General features: G+C 54.3%; 1 protein-coding gene across 1 annotated transcript in view; it reads right to left on the bottom strand.

Moving 5' to 3' along the window:
* PLCG2 (phospholipase C gamma 2) overlaps positions 1-16,656 on the bottom strand; it is a 159,388-nt gene that overhangs the window by 44,979 nt on the left and 97,753 nt on the right. Inside the window, exons 10-20 of the mRNA XM_086350050.1 lie at positions 16,003-16,104; positions 15,065-15,183; positions 12,993-13,078; positions 11,753-11,873; positions 10,054-10,222; positions 6,896-7,000; positions 5,302-5,391; positions 4,539-4,714; positions 2,710-2,910; positions 1,715-1,834; positions 413-593 (exon numbers count right to left, since the gene is read on the bottom strand). Coding sequence (XP_086206176.1) covers positions 413-593; positions 1,715-1,834; positions 2,710-2,910; positions 4,539-4,714; positions 5,302-5,391; positions 6,896-7,000; positions 10,054-10,222; positions 11,753-11,873; positions 12,993-13,078; positions 15,065-15,183; positions 16,003-16,104 — 1,470 coding nt within the window. The remainder of the gene's footprint in view (positions 1-412; positions 594-1,714; positions 1,835-2,709; positions 2,911-4,538; positions 4,715-5,301; positions 5,392-6,895; positions 7,001-10,053; positions 10,223-11,752; positions 11,874-12,992; positions 13,079-15,064; positions 15,184-16,002; positions 16,105-16,656) is intronic.

The following is a 16,656-nucleotide window of genomic DNA, read 5'->3' as shown; positions in this document are numbered from 1 at the left end:
GCACTGACTGCTCTTCCTTCCTCCTCACAGCTGCAGGCTGTCTCCTCCACTTCCCGTAGTGTCTGCCCATGTCTCCTAGTCAGCAAGCCCCTGCCGAGCACCCCTGAGAACTGCAGCCCCTTCCCCATCGTCTACCCACTTATCCAGCCGGCTCAGCGTGCTGTCCTCTGTAGCACCTATCCTCCTATCGGCTGGCACACGCTCCGATGGTTCTTCACTTCCTGAGTCGTCTGTCTCACCCACACTGGCTGTAAGAGCACCGGGGCAGAGTCTGTGTCCTCTCTGCAGTTTTGGACCCAGAGCGTGTGGGACGCACGTACGTGCTCCATAAAGGTCTGCTCCATGAACCAACGAGTGAATGGTAACCTCCGACGGGCTATCCCGCCGCGCCCCGGGCGGGCCCGCCACCCACCGTGTTGTAGCGCTCCAGGAGCTCGGGGGTCACGGGGTAGCGCAGTTTCATCTTCCGGTAGAGTGCGTGCTTCTCGTAGTAGCTGACCAGCTCCACAAGGCTCTCGAAGTAGGCGGAGGTGCCCAGCACGAAGTGCCGGCCGTCTCGGTTGATGCGACAGTGCTTCACCTTGCCCCTGGCCCTGGGGGGAGAGCACGCGGGGCTGACATCCCGCAGCCGGGTGACAGCCACACAAGCCCACAAACAGCCAGTCACGCATCCCAGGGCACCAGACAGACAGACGTGCTGGGACTTCCCCGGTGCCCCAGTGGACAGGCTCCACACTTCCAACGCAAGGGACACAGGTTTGATCCCTGGTCAGGCAACCAAGATCCCACATGCCATGCAGTGAGGTCAAAAGAGTATTTGAAGGGACTTCCCTGGACTTCAGCGGCTAAGACTCTGCACTCCCAATGCAGATACCCTGAGTTCAATCCCTGGTCAGGGAACTAGATCCCACATACTGCAACTAAGACTTGGCAAAGCTAAATAAATGAATAAATACTTTTTAAAGTATTTGAAAAAAAATTAATTAAAAAATAAATAAATAAAAATAAATAGGTAAGGCCCTGAAGGCAGCCCAGTGTCCGGAACATCACCTGGGGACTCAGTCTTTGGCACCCAGGACTCCACTACCATCACCAAGAACAGGCAGGGGAGCCTGCAGATGGGGAGATGGAGGGGCAGTTTGATGAATGGGGTCTGACCCTCCCTCATACTGCTTTCGGTGGAAACTGGAGGACTCAGGTGTCTTGGGGTAGACTTAACACAGAGAACCACGGCCCTGAGACGGCTGGTCCACACGGCCTGCCCACTGACAGTCAGTGGCAACGGCGGATGGGAGGAGACCGGAGCTGCATCACCACCCATCTGGGTTGCCAGCGCTGCTGGGGTGCAAACTCCAGCTCCACCGCTAACAGGCTGCATGTTTTCAGCAGGTTGTTCCATCGCCCTGTGCCTCAGTTTCCTCCTCCAGAAAGTAGGGGTATGGGTCACGCTCACCCCATAGAGTTTTGGGAAGATTAAATGAACTCATGTAAAGCACATTACTCTCGGGAATGCAGAGCAGTGCCCGGCATGCTGAAAGCACACGTCAGCATCTGCTCTTGCTCTCATTGTTACTATTACCGTCCCCATCACAGCTAACACTCTGGACAGAGGACACCAGGCTCAGCGCCCACCTGCAGTTCCCACTTTCTCCTCCCACATGCCCTGCCCAGGTGCCCCTGCAGAGTGAGAAGTGGCTGCAGCCCAGATACTTACCTGAAGGTGATGGCATAGGAGTCGGTACCTTCCCGCTTCCGGATCAGGAAGGCCCCATCCCGGGGGATCCGCATCAGCATGTCCTCCGCTTCTCCACGGCTCAGCCCATCGTAGTACCACCTGCAGCACAGGCCGGGGGAAATGGCCAGGGGAGAGGCTGCTAAGACCAGCAGTGGAGGAGGACATGGTGGGTCCCCAGGAGGCCTGAAATACGACCCTGGAGCCCACCACGGAAATTACACAGCAGGCCTCCCTACCCGAAATCCCCTCTAGTGATGGTGACTTTGAAAACAATCACCCAGACACAGCTTGGGTGAAGCATTTGTGTAGGGAGTCTGCTTGGAGCACAAGAGAATAAATCAACTTAAATCTTTTACCCCCTCCCAGACCACTGACCCAAGCATCAGAGCATGACACAGCCACTGCAGTGCCTCAGAAAATCAGAGGCAGAAAACACACAGAGCGGGGTTTTAGAGGGGCTGGGAGTTAATTTTAAAAATGCAAAACAGCACATTTTAAGGCCATCCACTTGAATATAGACAAGAAAAGTAAAAATCCCCAAGTTGTCACAGCTATATGGCTTCCTCAGAAAAGTGCACTTGAGCAGGCTTCTACTTAAAAATTACTCTTTTCTTTTCAGAACTAGTTAACCCTTTGCAAGGCCTAACCGATATTCTCTTTACAATTTTTTTTTTTGCTTTCAGACTAACAGGAATGAGCTCTGACGAGTAGAACGGTAACACCAGGTCAGAATTAGTCTCTGAAAAATCAAAGCCCAAGACCTCGGGACTCTGAAGACAAAGCAGAAGAAAGGATGGGAGGGGCGGAGGGAGAGGCGGGAGGAATGGGCAGCAGGTTTCTGGACAGCGGCCGTCCTGGGGAACTCAGAGAGACCCTGGTGGGCCCAGGTGAGGAGCCTCGTGCGAACGCAGGGCCCAGCCCACCCTCAAGGCTGGCATTTCCGACTCGCGCCCCCAGAGCACGGGCACACGTACGGCTTGGACTCGTGCGGGTTGGGGTTGGGCACGGGGTCGGTCAGCCGGAGCTCGAACTCGGCGCAGCGCAGGTGTGTCTCGCGGTAGTGCTGGATGAGAGCGTAGATGCTGGTGAACATGAGGTTGTCGGTCAGGTAGTACTTCATGGTCCCGCCCTCCATGGTGGAGCGGATCCGGCAGTGCTGCACGCGGCCCGACCGCCTGTGGGGAGAGGGACCCCGTCAAAGCCAGCCCAGCGGGCTCCTCCTGCGCCCGGGGCAGCAGAGGACGCAGGGGCCAGAGCTGCCGCCGCGGCCCCCAGGGTGGACGCCCTGTGTGGCCGCACAGGCCTCCCTCTGCTCTTTGAACCCACCGGGGCTTCCACACAAGCTACTCCTTGAGCCTGGATTCCAGAACATTCCACCTACTTCCTCTGCCTGCTGTCCCCTTCACCTGCATCACTGCTCCTCTGGAGCCAGACAGCCCGGGTTCCCATCCTGACTCTGCCACTGATGAGCTAAGCAACCCTGAACAAGTGACTTGTCCCCTCTGAGCCTCCCTAGTGGTCCAACAAGCATAATGGCAGTATCTGCCTCACAGAGACGTCCTGAGGATGAAAAAAGACCTCACGCACACAGAGATGGCAGTATCTGCCTCACAGAGACGTCCTGAGGATGAAACAAGACCTCACGCACACAGAGATGGCAGTATCTGCCTCACAGAGACGTCCTGAGGATGAAACAAGACCTCACGCACACAGAGATGGCAGTATCTGCCTCACAGAGACGTCCTGAGGATGAAACAAGACCTCACGCACACAGAGATGGCAGTATCTGCCTCACAGAGACGTCCTGAGGATGAAACAAGACCTCACACACACAGAGAACGTGCCTGGAGTGCTCCCGATACATGGTAAGCATCTTGCCGGTGTTAGCTCTCACTATTATTTGTATGCTGTTAATATTAGAACTTTTATCCTTCGGGTCTCAATTTAAATACCACTTCTTTCAGTGGTATTTAAAATCCACTGAATAAATCCCAAAATGCAGCTCTGTGGGGGGTATATCCTGGGCCACAAAGAGAGGAGAGGCTTCTGAAAACCAGGAAGTCTTCCCTGATTCCTCCCAACATCACACCAGATCCCGCTCTCACTGAAGTTCATAACGTCCTGCATTTTTTTCATTGCACTTGTCACAACTAGAATTATGTATTATTTGCGTGATTCCTTTTTCACTGTCCATCTCCATTCTCAGACCCTAATTTCCAAGAGGACAGGGACCGTGTCTGGCTGGTCACTGCTAAGTCACTGTGCCTAGCACTGAACAAGTACCCCCAAAATAAGTATCTTTTAATGAATTAATGTAGATGAGCTCACTACAGCCTCACCACAGTTCTGTAAGGTTACTTTACAATATTTGATATTGCACTGATGTTGATGACTACGTTTCAGGGGCCTCACTCAACCCAAGTCTTGCCCCCCAAAACTCACTAAATGAAGTCTGGGTGTCTAGCCCACGCGTGCTTGCTAAGCCACTTCAGTCGTGTCCGACTCTTTGTGACCCTATGCAGCCCGCCAGGCTCCTCTGTCCATGGAATTTCCCAGGCAAGAGTACTGGAGTGGGTAGCCATTCCCTTCTCTCCAGGGGATCTTCCTGACCCAGGGATCAAACCCGTGTCTTCTGTGGTTCCTGCACTGCAGGCGGATTCTTTACCATTGAGTCACCAGGGAAGCCTCAGTTTCTAGCTCAGCTCCACCCAAATCCAGCCTAAGCTGGTACCACTTGCCACATGGCCCCTCGATCCCACCAGCTGTGGGGAGAAGGTGGGCATGGCCCAGCCAGAGGCATTACCAGAAGGACAAGGTGTAGTCGTTGGGGAAGGTCTCACTCTCCCGCACCAAGAAGGTCCCATCCTTGCCCCCTGTCTCGGCACAGTATTCCTGCAGCAGCTTCTCGGCACTTGTCCTCTTCTCCACCTTCTTGTGGAACCACTTCTCCCCAAAATGCAGCTCTGTTGGGGGTATATCCTGGGCCACAAAGAGAGGAGAGGCTTCTGAAAACCAGGACCAGCATCACCAGACTGGTCCATCTGTGCACGCTGCTTCAGGGGACTGGGTAACACGCCAAGGATGGCCTCAGCTTGCCTTCACCCCAAGAGGTCTGGGAAGCCAGCCTCTACTGCCCTGCCCCCGCCAGCCACCTACTCCTGACAGCCCCATTTGTGGTGGCCTCCTGAGTCACGGCCCAGTACAGCCTCAACTCTATCGTACAGGAAGTCTGAAAGCTACAATACCCTGGGGGCTGCACTCAAGGAACAGCACCAAGTACGGTCAGCAGCCCAGGGACAGAGGGCAGGAAAGCCAGGAACTAAGTCAGTAAGTGGGGCTGAACAGAGCATCAAATGTTCTCATCCTCCCCAGGTAGCACAGGCCAATCAAGCCTTTCAGAGAGCAGGAAAGACTCTTACGCCTCATTGGCTAAGCACACGGGCCAGCCAACCAATCAGAGAAGAGCCAGGCAAGCCTTGGTACCCAAAGAGGCAGCTCCATGGATGGGCTGAGCATGTCCAGGCCTGAACCGGATGAGAGGAGCAGTATAGGAGGTCTCTACCTACCAGGGGCAGCTCCTCTTCCACAGTCTGTTCAATGTCATCGCTGAAGGACAGCTTGGCATCAGCAACGGCACAGTAGTGCCGAGTCCATTTCTACAAAGTAAGATCAGCATTAGGTCTCCCCTCAAAATCTCTGCTCCATCAACTCTGAGGCCCAAGACTCCTGCCTGGCGTCACCCCGGGGACTTGTCTTTCCCACTTTTGTAGCCATTTATGGTGGTTTCACTGAACTAGAGCCCCTGTGAGATGTTTCCTTTAAAACACCTATTATACTGGGGTTCTTTTAGCATTTTGAGGACTTCTTTATTCAGTATGTCTACAAGTAGACAACGCAATATCACAGTCACTTAATTTGAAGCCTTTTATAAATGATGGGATTGTTTTCTCTGTGCATGTCTTCATGACTGTCTTTTTCTATCTCATCTACCTTTTAAAATTTTCATGATTTCTCAGCCAGTCTGTCTAGAGACCCTTTCTTCAACATTTAAATATGACTTAATTCTTCATTTAACCATTTTTAAGGTTTATTTCTAGGCTATAAGAACAGATATGTAAAAAATACTCAAATATTTGCAGAAAAACAAATACTACATATATATATGAAATCTATAATAATCACTTTGCTACACACCTGAACCTAATACAACACTGAATATCGATTACATACTTCAATCAACCATTTGATCAATACCTACTCAAATGGACGGCCGTGTTAGGTTAAGGGATACGAGAAGTGGCATTAGCATTCAAAACGCCTCATTTTTATCAAAAAACAATGTTACTTTGGGAATTCCCAGGCAGTCCAGTGGTTAGAACTCTGTGCTTCCACGCAGGGGACCTGGGTTCAACCCCTGGTGGGGGAACTGAGATTCTGCAAGCCGTGTGGCACAGCCAGTAATAATAATAATAATGTTCCCAGTGGAACTGTCTCAGGTTGGAGGATACTAAGGAGTCAGGACAACTAACTGCAGTAGTGCATCCCTTGGACCAGAAAAAGGACATCAGTGGACAGACTGGAATAAGGCCCGCAAGTCAGTCCGTAGTAATGTAGCTAGCGTCCCACTTCCTGGTTATGACAATTACGCTCTGGTTAGACAGGATGTTGTTATTTGGGGAAACTGGGTGAAGGATGTATGAGGAGTGTGTGTGTGTGTGTGTGTGTGTGTGTGTGTGTGTGTACTGGGTGAAGGAGGTATGAGGTGTGTGTGTGTGTGTGTGTGTGTCTGTGTGTGTGTGTGTGTGTGTACTGGGTGAAGGATGTATGAGGAGTGTGTGTGTGTGTGTGTGTGTGTGTACTGGGTGAAGGAGGTATGAGGTGTGTGTGTGTGTGTGTGTGTGTGTGTGTGTGTGTGTGTTGGGGGAAAGGGGTGTCAGTATGTGTCTGTGTGTGTCTACATTTCTGCCTGAGAATCTACAGTATGTTACACTGAATATAAAATTATTTCAAAATAAAACATTCATAAGGCCAAAGAAAACACTGTTTCCTAAAACTGGCCAGTTCACGTAGAGCGAGCTGAGAGTGAGACAGGACTGGCCTCGCGCGGCTGGCGGCGGGCGCTGCGCTCGAGGCCCTGAGCGGGGTCGCGAGAGGCCGCACCTGGTCGATGGGGTCCCACATGTGCAGTTCGCCCTGCTGCTTGTGCTCGTCCTTCTTGTCCTCCATGTTGACATCCACGTCACCGCGGGGGCCCAGCTTCTTATGCTGAGGGAAGAACACACAGAGCCCGTCTCCCTGAGCCCCAAAGTTAGGATGGTGGGGCCGGCACACCTCCACCCCGTCAGCGCAGCACCCACTGCACCGACCCGCCTCAGGGCCTTTGCACGCCGGTTCTCTGCCCGGCTTCTCTCTCACCGCCTTCAGCTCTGCACTCGGCGTCACCGGCTCAGAGTCGCTTCCCTTGTCTACATGACATGAAACTGCCCACATGCCCCTTTCCCGCCCCTGTCACCTCAAGCCCCTGGACATAATTAACCCTCATATTCCTCAGCGAACCTTCATACCCTCCAGCCCTGTGTGTAGCCACGCATCTAACTGTCCGCTGTCCTCCCTGCTAGAATACAGGCCCCACGAGGGCAGGGACTTTGTTTTGTTCCCTGTTAAACTTCCTTAGCTAGTTTAGCAGATAGTGACGCACCCACATTCTCCAGCACACAGAGGGAGAGGCAAGCCCACAGAGCGTCCGTGGGCACAGGCTACGCAGGGCAGGGGCGGGCACACTGGGCAGGTAGGCTGAGAAGACCTGGGTGCAAACAGCCCTGCCGCTGCTTTATCAGCTGTGTGACCCAGGGCAGGTGGCCACACTGCTCTGAAACCTTCGTGTCCATCGGCAAGACTAAGAGGGCAATCACGAAGACCTGGGTGAGTGCTGACCACCCACATCACACGCACACGCCTTGGTAAGCGGCGGCCTGGTGGAGGGGACTCTGGATGGGGAGTCAGACCCGGGCCCATCGCCATCCTCACTGGGTGGCCTTGGCCGCATGACAATCTGTCTCAGTAAGTTCCCCTGTAAAATGGGGGTGACAGAGCCCTGCCGGGTCCCGTAAGGCAGTGGCCAAGCGGGACACATGCCGTGGCAGGGCGTAAACGCCCCACTTTAACAGCCCTGAGTGACGTCTTTGGCAGGAACCGTGCAACCTCCGCCGAGTCAACCTCTGCACCTGAGGCCCCCCCTGCTGAGGGGGCTGGGGGCCCAGATGACCCGTCCTGTGGGGCTGTCGTGAGACTGAGTACCATCTATGAGTGTGAACCAGCCCAGTGTGCAGCACTCACTGACTGGGTCACAGACGCTATTTCCACCCCCTTTCCCTGAAATTGAGAGCGGTGAGCCACAAGGTATTGCGGGTGAGCCCACGACTCCTCCTTAAAGGGCTGTGTGCTACTTCCCACCGTGAAAAGAGAGCCCAGAAACCCCTGGAGACACGCGGAGAGCTGTCCTAATGGACACAGAGGGAAGTCACGGAGAGAGGCATCGAGGCCCCCCGAAGAATCACCGACCAAACCTGAGAAGCCATGGACGCTCCCCGGCCAAGCCCCCTCTGCCTCTCGTTCTACTGGAATGTTAGAAGCTTCCCTGGACGTCTCAGGGAAATCTACCCCAAAATCTCAGCCAATTCCTCCAAAGATGCTACTGCTCTGACCCGAGGGCACACCAGGGTCCTCCCCTCTGGATGGGCCTCAGCTGAAGCCCCCTCACTGCTCGGTTCTCCTCCGCTTAGAGGCTGGTCTCCCCACCAGACTGTGACCTCCCGACATGTAGGGAATGTCCCCAGTGCGTTTTCGTGGCCCAGCGACAATCCAGGGAACACACCGCGTGCACCACCCACCCCGAACCTGAAGGGCCTTCCCGCTCCTCTGCCTGGCAAACCCCTGTCCGTCCTTCCCACGGACCCGCTGGCTGTCACCGAAATCCAGGTCGCTTCTTCCACCGATGCTTTCCTGCTGGTATCAGTGCCCCTGCAGGCGGGCTGGGCACGTGACCAAGTTCTCAGGCCAGGCCAGGAGAGGCCGGGCCTGTCCCACTGGCGTCCCGCCTGCCTACCGGGCATCCCTCGCCCTGGACCCCTCGCGTTCCCCTTTCTGTGAGCCGGATCTCCATGTGCCTGCGACCCAGCATCGACCACACAAGGACGGTGCCCTAAGGCAGGCTTGGCCAGTTCTGTGCTATGAACCTCACCTCTGAAGTCTGGGAAAGAGTACAGATCCTTTCCTCAGAACAACACTCATAATGCGTAAAATTATAAGAGAAAGCGTGGTACTGAAATACGACTCTTAAGACAGTAAGTAAAAATCCTTGTAACATACTAATAGACGTGCCTCTTTATTAACACCTCATATAATATCTAGAGGCAGATCTAATAACCATCATAATTTCAACGGCATGATGAGCACACATTACTTTGAGATGTTTGCAACAACTGCAAATGTGATGTGAAAATATCCATGATTTCTGCTGGTGACAAAGCCCCATGTGGCTCGTTGCCAACATTGATGATGGGAGGAAAGGCTAAGTTTTGCTTACATGTTAACAGAGAGGCAACATTTCTGCCCCAAGTTCACATGCCACCATGCCGTCCCCCCGAAATTCTACCTGTGGACTCTTGGGGGCTCTGCAGGCCCTCACCTGAAAACCTCTTCCCTGGGAGAGCACAGAACAAGGGGAGAGGGTCCTGGGTCCCTGGACAACCTCGTGGAGCAGAGTCCACTCTCCTGCACACAGGGCTTGAACTGCCATGCTTTAAGCCACTGTCCATCTGGTCTCTTGACCCAAATGTCACCCCCTCCATGGTGCTCATGGCTGTCACTCATCCCCCTCCCACAGCACCCAGCTTGCCACCCCCAGTGCACACAGTCCTTTGGGGGCAGCTGTCCACCTCCAGTCCACCTCCCGAGCTACCCTGGGAGCTCCCAAGGGCAAGGATGGAGCCTGGGTCTCACTGGAACAGCCCCAGCACATCGCGAGGGCCTGACAGAGAGGAACGTGGTGAAGAGCTGCCAAGAAACGAGTGAGTGACACTGAGTGAATGCATCCAGGGCTCTGCTGTGGGGCAGGGTAGTTCCACGCACTCCACACACACTCTCACATTTGTACTCACGGCACACTGACAGTGTGAGTTCTATCGTGAGCCCCCAGACAGCGAGGACACACAGGCGCTGGGAGGTTAAGCGACCTTGCCCGGGTCGGCTGCGGAGTCAGCGAGAATGGCGAGCCCGGGACCCCAGCCCCCTGCGCGCGTGACGCCCCAAGCCGCTACCTTGATGATGATCTTCCCGCGCAGCTGGCTGGGCGACGGCAGCTGGTCGGCACTGGCCTCCTTGGGTTTGGTCAGCAGCAGGTCTCCAAACACTTCCTTGAACACCCTGGCCATGTGGCGCTGCTGCTCCACACAGCAGTGCTCCTCGATGGACAGGATCACGGGGAAGCTGCGGGCGGGCAGGCGGCAGGGGTCAGCAAGGCGGCAGGGCGTCAGTGTGCGTGTGTGTGTGTGCTGGGGAAAGGGGTGTCAGTGTGTGTGTGTGTGTGTGCGTGTGTGTGTGTGTGCTGGGGAAAGGGGTGTCAGTGTGTGTGTGTGTGTGTGTGTGTGTGTTAGGGAAAGGGGCGTCAGTGTGTGTGTGTGTGTGTGCGTGTGTGATAGGGAAAGGGGCGTCAGTGTGTGTGTGTGTGTGTGCTGGGGAAAGGGGTGTCAGTGTGTGTGTGTGCGTGTGTGTGTGTGTGTGCGCTGGGGAAAGGGGTGTCAGTGTGTGTGTGTGTGTGTGTGTGTGTGTGTGCTGGGGAAAGGGGTGTCAGTGTGTGTGTGTGTGTGTGCTGGGGAAAGGGGTGTGAGTGTGTGTGTGTGTATGTGTGTGTGTGCTGGGGAAAGGGGTGTCAGTGTGTGTGTGTGTGTGTGTTAGGGAAAGGGGCGTCAGTGTGTGTGTGTGTGTGTGCTGGGGAAAGGGGTGTCAGTGTGTGTGTGTGTTAGGGAAAGGGGTGTCAGTGTGTGTGTGTGTGTGTGTGTGTGTGTGTTAGGGAAAGGGGCGTCAGTGTGTGTATGTGTGTGTGTGTGTGCTGGGGAAAGGGGTGTCAGTGTGTGTGTGTGTGTTGGGGGAAGGGGGCATCAGTGTGTGTGTGTGTGTGTGTGTGTGTGTGTGCTGGGGAAAGGGGTGTCAGTGTGTGTCTGTGTGTGTGTGTGCGTTGGGGAAAGGGGTGTCAGTGTGTGTCTGTGTGTGTCTGTGCATTGGGGAAAGGGGCGTCAGCGTGTATGTGTGGAGAGTATGGGGTGGGGGTGTGTCTGTGTCTGCTGGAGGGGTGTCTGTGGTGGGGTACTACTCAGGGTGTGTCTGTGTGTGTGTCTATGTGTGCTGTGGGTGTCTTATGTGGGGGGTGTATCTGTGAGATTCTATGTGTACTGTGTGTATAAGTGTGTGCACTGGGGGGAAGGGAGTGTCTGTGTGTATCTGTTGGGAGACAGTGTCTGTTCCTGTGTGTGTCTCTGTGGGGTGCATCTGGGGTGGTGGTGAATGTGTGTGTCTATGTGTGTATGTGTGTGTATGTCTGGTGTGGTGGGGAGTATGCATGCATGTATGTGTGTCTGTGGTGGGGTATGCCTGGTGTGGTGGCGAGTGTGTGGGTGTGTGTGTCTGGGGGGTGGGGAGTATGCATGTGTGTATGTGTGTATGTATACAGTGGGGTGTGTCTGGGGTGGTGGGGAGAGTGTATGTGTGTGTGTGTGTGTCTATATGGGGTGTGTCAGGGGGTGGGGAGTGTGTCTGTGTGTCTATGTGGGGCGTGTCTGGGAGGTGGGGACTATGTGTGTGTGTGTGTGTCTGTGTGTGTGTGTGTCTGTGTGTGTGTGAGTGTGTGTGTGTGTGTCTATGTGGGGTGTGCAGGGGGGTGGGGAGTATGTCTGTGTGTCTGTCCACCCAACCCCAGTGGCCTCCCTTTGAAGGTGAGCCACCAGGAAATCAGCTGCCGACCTGGAGGTGACAAAGGCGTGGTCTTTGATGGCCTGCACAACGTCGTCGAACTTGATCTTGGTGGTCCGCGTCCAGCCGTGGTAGATGATGGGCTTGCCGTCGGGCCCGTCCCAGCAGTCCACTGCAGGCAGAACCGGGAGTCCTGAGCTCCCGCCCATCCCCCTCAACCCCCAGTCCACAGCCGTGCCAGCCGTGCCAGCCGTGCCCCGGCCCCCGCCCCAGTGCCGGCTCCATCACCTGGACACCGGGGCCAGACCCGGCCAGATCGGGGCCACCAGCCTGGGGACGCGCCTCACCTGCACACACATGTCACCTGCGTCATTACAGGAAGACTGTGTGGCCTCATTAAAGGTCCCTTTGTAATGCCACACATCCGTCCAAAAGACGTTCGTTCAAATTTTTTTAACAGATTCATCGTGCGTTTTATCTTCTGATTTGACTTGTCTAAACACTGCCTTGCTTTCTCTGCTAGAGGGAACATTACAGGGCAGTGAGAGATTTATTTTTCAAGATTCATGGTGAAATGTTCAGACAGAACTAGGTTACGTAGAAGGTGAACAGCCTCTATATTTTTAACCCGCAGAGGAGACAGGAGCTGACAGTTTCAAACTAAATTTTTTTCACATTTGCTTTTTCCCTAACAGGGAAAAAGGCATAAATTAGGCAGCACTCTGTAGGAGGAACTGCCGTTAAGGTTTGATACCATGATGAATGTTTCTGATTAAAATGGAGCCGACATCGGTGCTCTGGGCCTTTCCTCAGTCTGGCACAGCCATGAGCCTCTGGCACTGAGTCAGGCTGGGGGGTCAGGAGGAAGCACCCGCTCCCAGCCACGTCTGGGGGCCTGGAGTCGCCTATGTGGGGCAGCTGCAGGCACCCAGGCACAGGCGCTCAGGGACCCCTGCTGAACCACGCAGGGCGCCCACCTGTCTCTAACAACAGCCCTGAGGGACGGCAGGACAGGAAGGCCATCTTTGCGACGGGCCTCCCAGCCCCTCTGCTGTATCTGGACACCTTCCAGACAAGAAAACCACTGCCCAAGCTGCTGTGGCTCCGACCTGGCCAGGCCCAACGTCCCTCCTTGTCGTGGGGGACCCCATCTTCGGGGGAAAGCCCCCGGGCTGCTGGGGGCCGCCTCACTCACCCCAGATGCTGAGGGTACCTGGCTCCGCCCCCAGGCTGCCCCGCCCACCCCCACCATGGGGCCCCTACGTGAAGCATCTGGTGGGCGGGTACTCACGCTCGATGCAGCGGCAGCCCATCCGCAGGCAGCGGATGTAGGCCTCCGTGGACGACTCGCTCCGCAGCTGGTCCCCCGTGAGGTACCTGCAGGAGAAGGGGCCCCGTAAGGGCAGGCCTGCACCTCGGGGCGCCCCTGGGGAACTTCTCAGCCTGAGCCCCCAATGCCCTGAGTTCTTCCTGTCTATAAAGATCCCCCCTCACCACATCCCCCACTTAGGATTTGGGCCAGACACAGGCAATCCTGTGGCTGACACAGTCAGGAGCCTCAGACTCAGGCTATGGTCGTGGGAGGTGAAGGGAACCATGCTGGAAACCCAAGGGTGGGGTGGAGAACATGTGTCCTTATGAGGAAAACGTGGTCGAAGGGAGTCAGGAGCGAGACTGACGGACAATGATAAACCCACGACCCCTGACGGCTGCCCCCAGGCCACACAAGGCAGAGGCGGGCCACCATTCACATCAGGGCCCCAGGCCGGGCTCCGGATAAATGGAACTTGCTACCCCGTGAACTGTGTCCACCAAAACTGATGCAGAAAGACCAATTTTTATCATTCTCCTCCTTACCACCCATGTCCCCCGCTTTAAGAGTCTGTGTTGCTCAGCTATCTTCTGGGTTTGGCAGGATTCGCCATTCTAAAACACATACTCAAGTCAAAGGTAGGGACAAGAACTATGAAGTCCCTTTGCCCCTGAATAGGAAGGTGTCTTCCAAAATGCCTGGAGACAAACCTAAGGGCCTTCTCTCCAACTCCTGTCTGGACCGACACTCGGGAAAGTACCAGTCAACAGCCCAGGACCGAAGGCCTCCACCCTCTCACCTTGTACAGCAGACGGAGGATGAGAGCCTGAGTGGCACATCTGTTTCTCCCTTCCTGTCTGCCCTTTTTTTTCAATCAGGGCAAGCTCCCAAAGATACACATTTGAGTGTGCTGTTCTCCAGCCTAAAAGCCATCAGAGGGGACTCCCACTGCCCTCCCTGCTGCTTCAAAGATTCCACTCAAGCTGACTCTTCCTGGCCTTGTCTCCTGCCACTCTCCCTCCAGGGTCTGTGCTCTAGTCTTACTAGACTCCGCTCAGTTCCTCCTACCCCCAGACATTTGCATGTGCTGTTCCTGTGTCTGAAGCCCTCTTCCTCCTCGCCTCGCCACCTGTTCTTCTCTCACCAGCTCCCGCTCATTGCTAAGACTCAAAGGAGGCCCTTTCCCCCTCCAAACACAGAGGACAGGGGCTGATCCTGCCCCCAGCCCCATTTTTTCCTATTTTTTGGCCCCGCTGTGCAGCATGTGGGATCTTAGTTTCTCAACCAGGGATTGAACCCGTGCCCCCAGCAGTGGAAATGCAAGCCCAGGGCCTGGCGCAAGGTGAATCTCAGTAAATGTCAGTTCAGTGACTAATTCAACTGCCTTCCTAAGAGCTGGACCATAAAGAAGGCTGAGCACCAAAGAATTGATGCTTTCGAACTCTGGTGTTGCAGAAGACTCTTGAGAGTCTGATGGACAGCAAGAACAAAGCAGTCCATCCTAAAGGAAATCAACCCTGAATATTCACTGGAAGGACTGATGCTGAAGGTGAAGCTCCGATACTTTGACCACCTGATACAAAGAGCTGACTCACTGGAAAAGACCCTGAGGCTGGGAAAGATTGAAGGCAGGAGGAGAAGGGGACGAGATGGTCAGATGGCATCGCCGACTCAATGGACATGAGTCTGAGCAAAGTCAGGGAGATAGTGAAGGACAGGGGAGCCTGGCGTGCTGCAGTCCTTGGGGTCACAGAGAGTCGGAAAGGACTTAGAGACCCAACAGCAACAACTACGAATGAGATGCCCAAACTGAAACTGGCTTTGTCGACTTGCTCCTTAGGGCCACAGGAAAAGGATTACTATGGCAATACCAACTAGGAGAGACAGAGGCATCTCCCCTCCCCTCCAGAAGCTTCCATATATCCCAGTCTGAGCAGCGAGGGCCTTCACTCTGCCCACTGCCCACACGCTCTGCCAGAGCAGCGCCCCAGAGCGCCCTCCGTACCACCGTTCTCCTGCCCGACGGGCCGCAGGCTGGCAGGGAGACTCACGTGTTGTGAGACGAGGAGATCCAGTAATGAGACAAGGGGTTGTTCATGTCCTGCATGTCCACCACGTCGTACTTTTCGTCCCAGATGCTGTTCTCCCGGGAAAACAGGTACGTGAGGAACTAGGAGAGTCACAAACACAGGGAGGGATCAGCACACGGGTGGCAATGGGTTCTTACGGGCCTGTGTCAACTCGGGGAGACGGTACGTGAAGATTCAACACACGGCCCCCTGGCCTCAGTTACCCAAGTTGCTAAAGCAGAAAACTCGGATTGCAACAGGCTGTATGAACACACGCTTTGCTGACCTATACAGTTAATTTCCTTTGCAATATGTATCCTTAAGTACTGGAGGCTACAAGAGTACGTGCTGCCCATATACAAGTGTTTAGGGACAATAATACCATGAGCATTTGTGAACGCACCATCCGAGGTGAGGGACAGAACACTGCCAGTGTCATGATACCTAAAAGGCAGGAAATTTCATATGCCAGTTCCCGACCCCTTAAAAAAGAAAACAGAAGCCTGAGTGACACTCTGCTTCCTGGGAACAACCCTGCATGGGACGAGGGGTGCTCCCCAGCTCCCCTCAGCCCCTGCTGCCTCACGCTGGGCCAAGTGCACCCATTTCCACATCTTGCAAGAGCCACGTAAGCCTCGGAATTCTAGAGCTGTGCTTGTAACGGTTTAAGGCTCACTAGCAGCACCTCCCTCTAGCGGCAAAAGAGAAGATTTCACCTACGTGATCAAACAGAGGAGGAGGAGAAAAATCAAAGGCTATGATGGTTTGGGACCGGGGGAAAAAACAGCTCTTGACTAAGAGAGTCAGTCTAGGGACATCTAGCAGCAAAGCCCTCCAAGGGAAGAGGCCTAGAAAATACACTTCGGAGGACAGCGATATGAATCCAAAAGCCATGCGCACAGGACAGGGAGCTCACTCACCTCATCCACAAACAGGAAGGGTTCAGCAGTTTCCCTCATGGTGTCGTCAATAAACTTCGTCATCCGCTCACGGACTTTGTTCAGATCCTGAGCCCAAAGCTCCTTAGAATGATAAAAAGAACATGAAATCATCAGAAAGAGGACTTTGCAAAATTCTTTACCTCCCAGGACCCAGTTTTAGTCAAAGACTGAAACATGGATGCATTCTGGACATGCATACCATCAAGGCCTCACCCTATGCACAGCACATTTTCCCTAAAGGACCACAGAGTAAACATTGTAGGCTTTTGGCCAGAACAACTCAATTTTTCTATAATAGTGCAGAAAGAACCACAGACAACAGGCACACAAATGGCCATGGTTGTGTTTATAAATAAAACTTTATTTGTAAAAAACAAGCTGTGGGCCAGATGCGGTCTGTGGTAATAGTCTGCCAACTCCTGCTCTAAGCCAGTTCCTTACACTTGCTAGCATGAAGAGGAGGGGAGCACAGTTATGTCAGACAACTACAGTCACTTCCCCGGCTGATGGTGGGCAAGTCACAGACCCTCTCTGAGCTCCTGGTCCGTTACCTGGGAATAATGATACCTAAGCACACAGACTGTGAAGGACTGGATGAAATAAAAGTTCTGTGCTTAAAACAGCACCTGGTAC

Source organism: Bos grunniens, chromosome 18, assembly GCF_055505025.1.
Source record: "Bos grunniens cultivar Pamir isolate PY7600 chromosome 18, Bosgru_T2T1.0, whole genome shotgun sequence".
Lineage (NCBI taxonomy): Eukaryota > Metazoa > Chordata > Mammalia > Artiodactyla > Bovidae > Bos > Bos grunniens.
The sequence above is the reverse complement of the archived record's forward strand: the minus strand, read 5'-3'. Positions and strand labels throughout refer to the sequence as shown.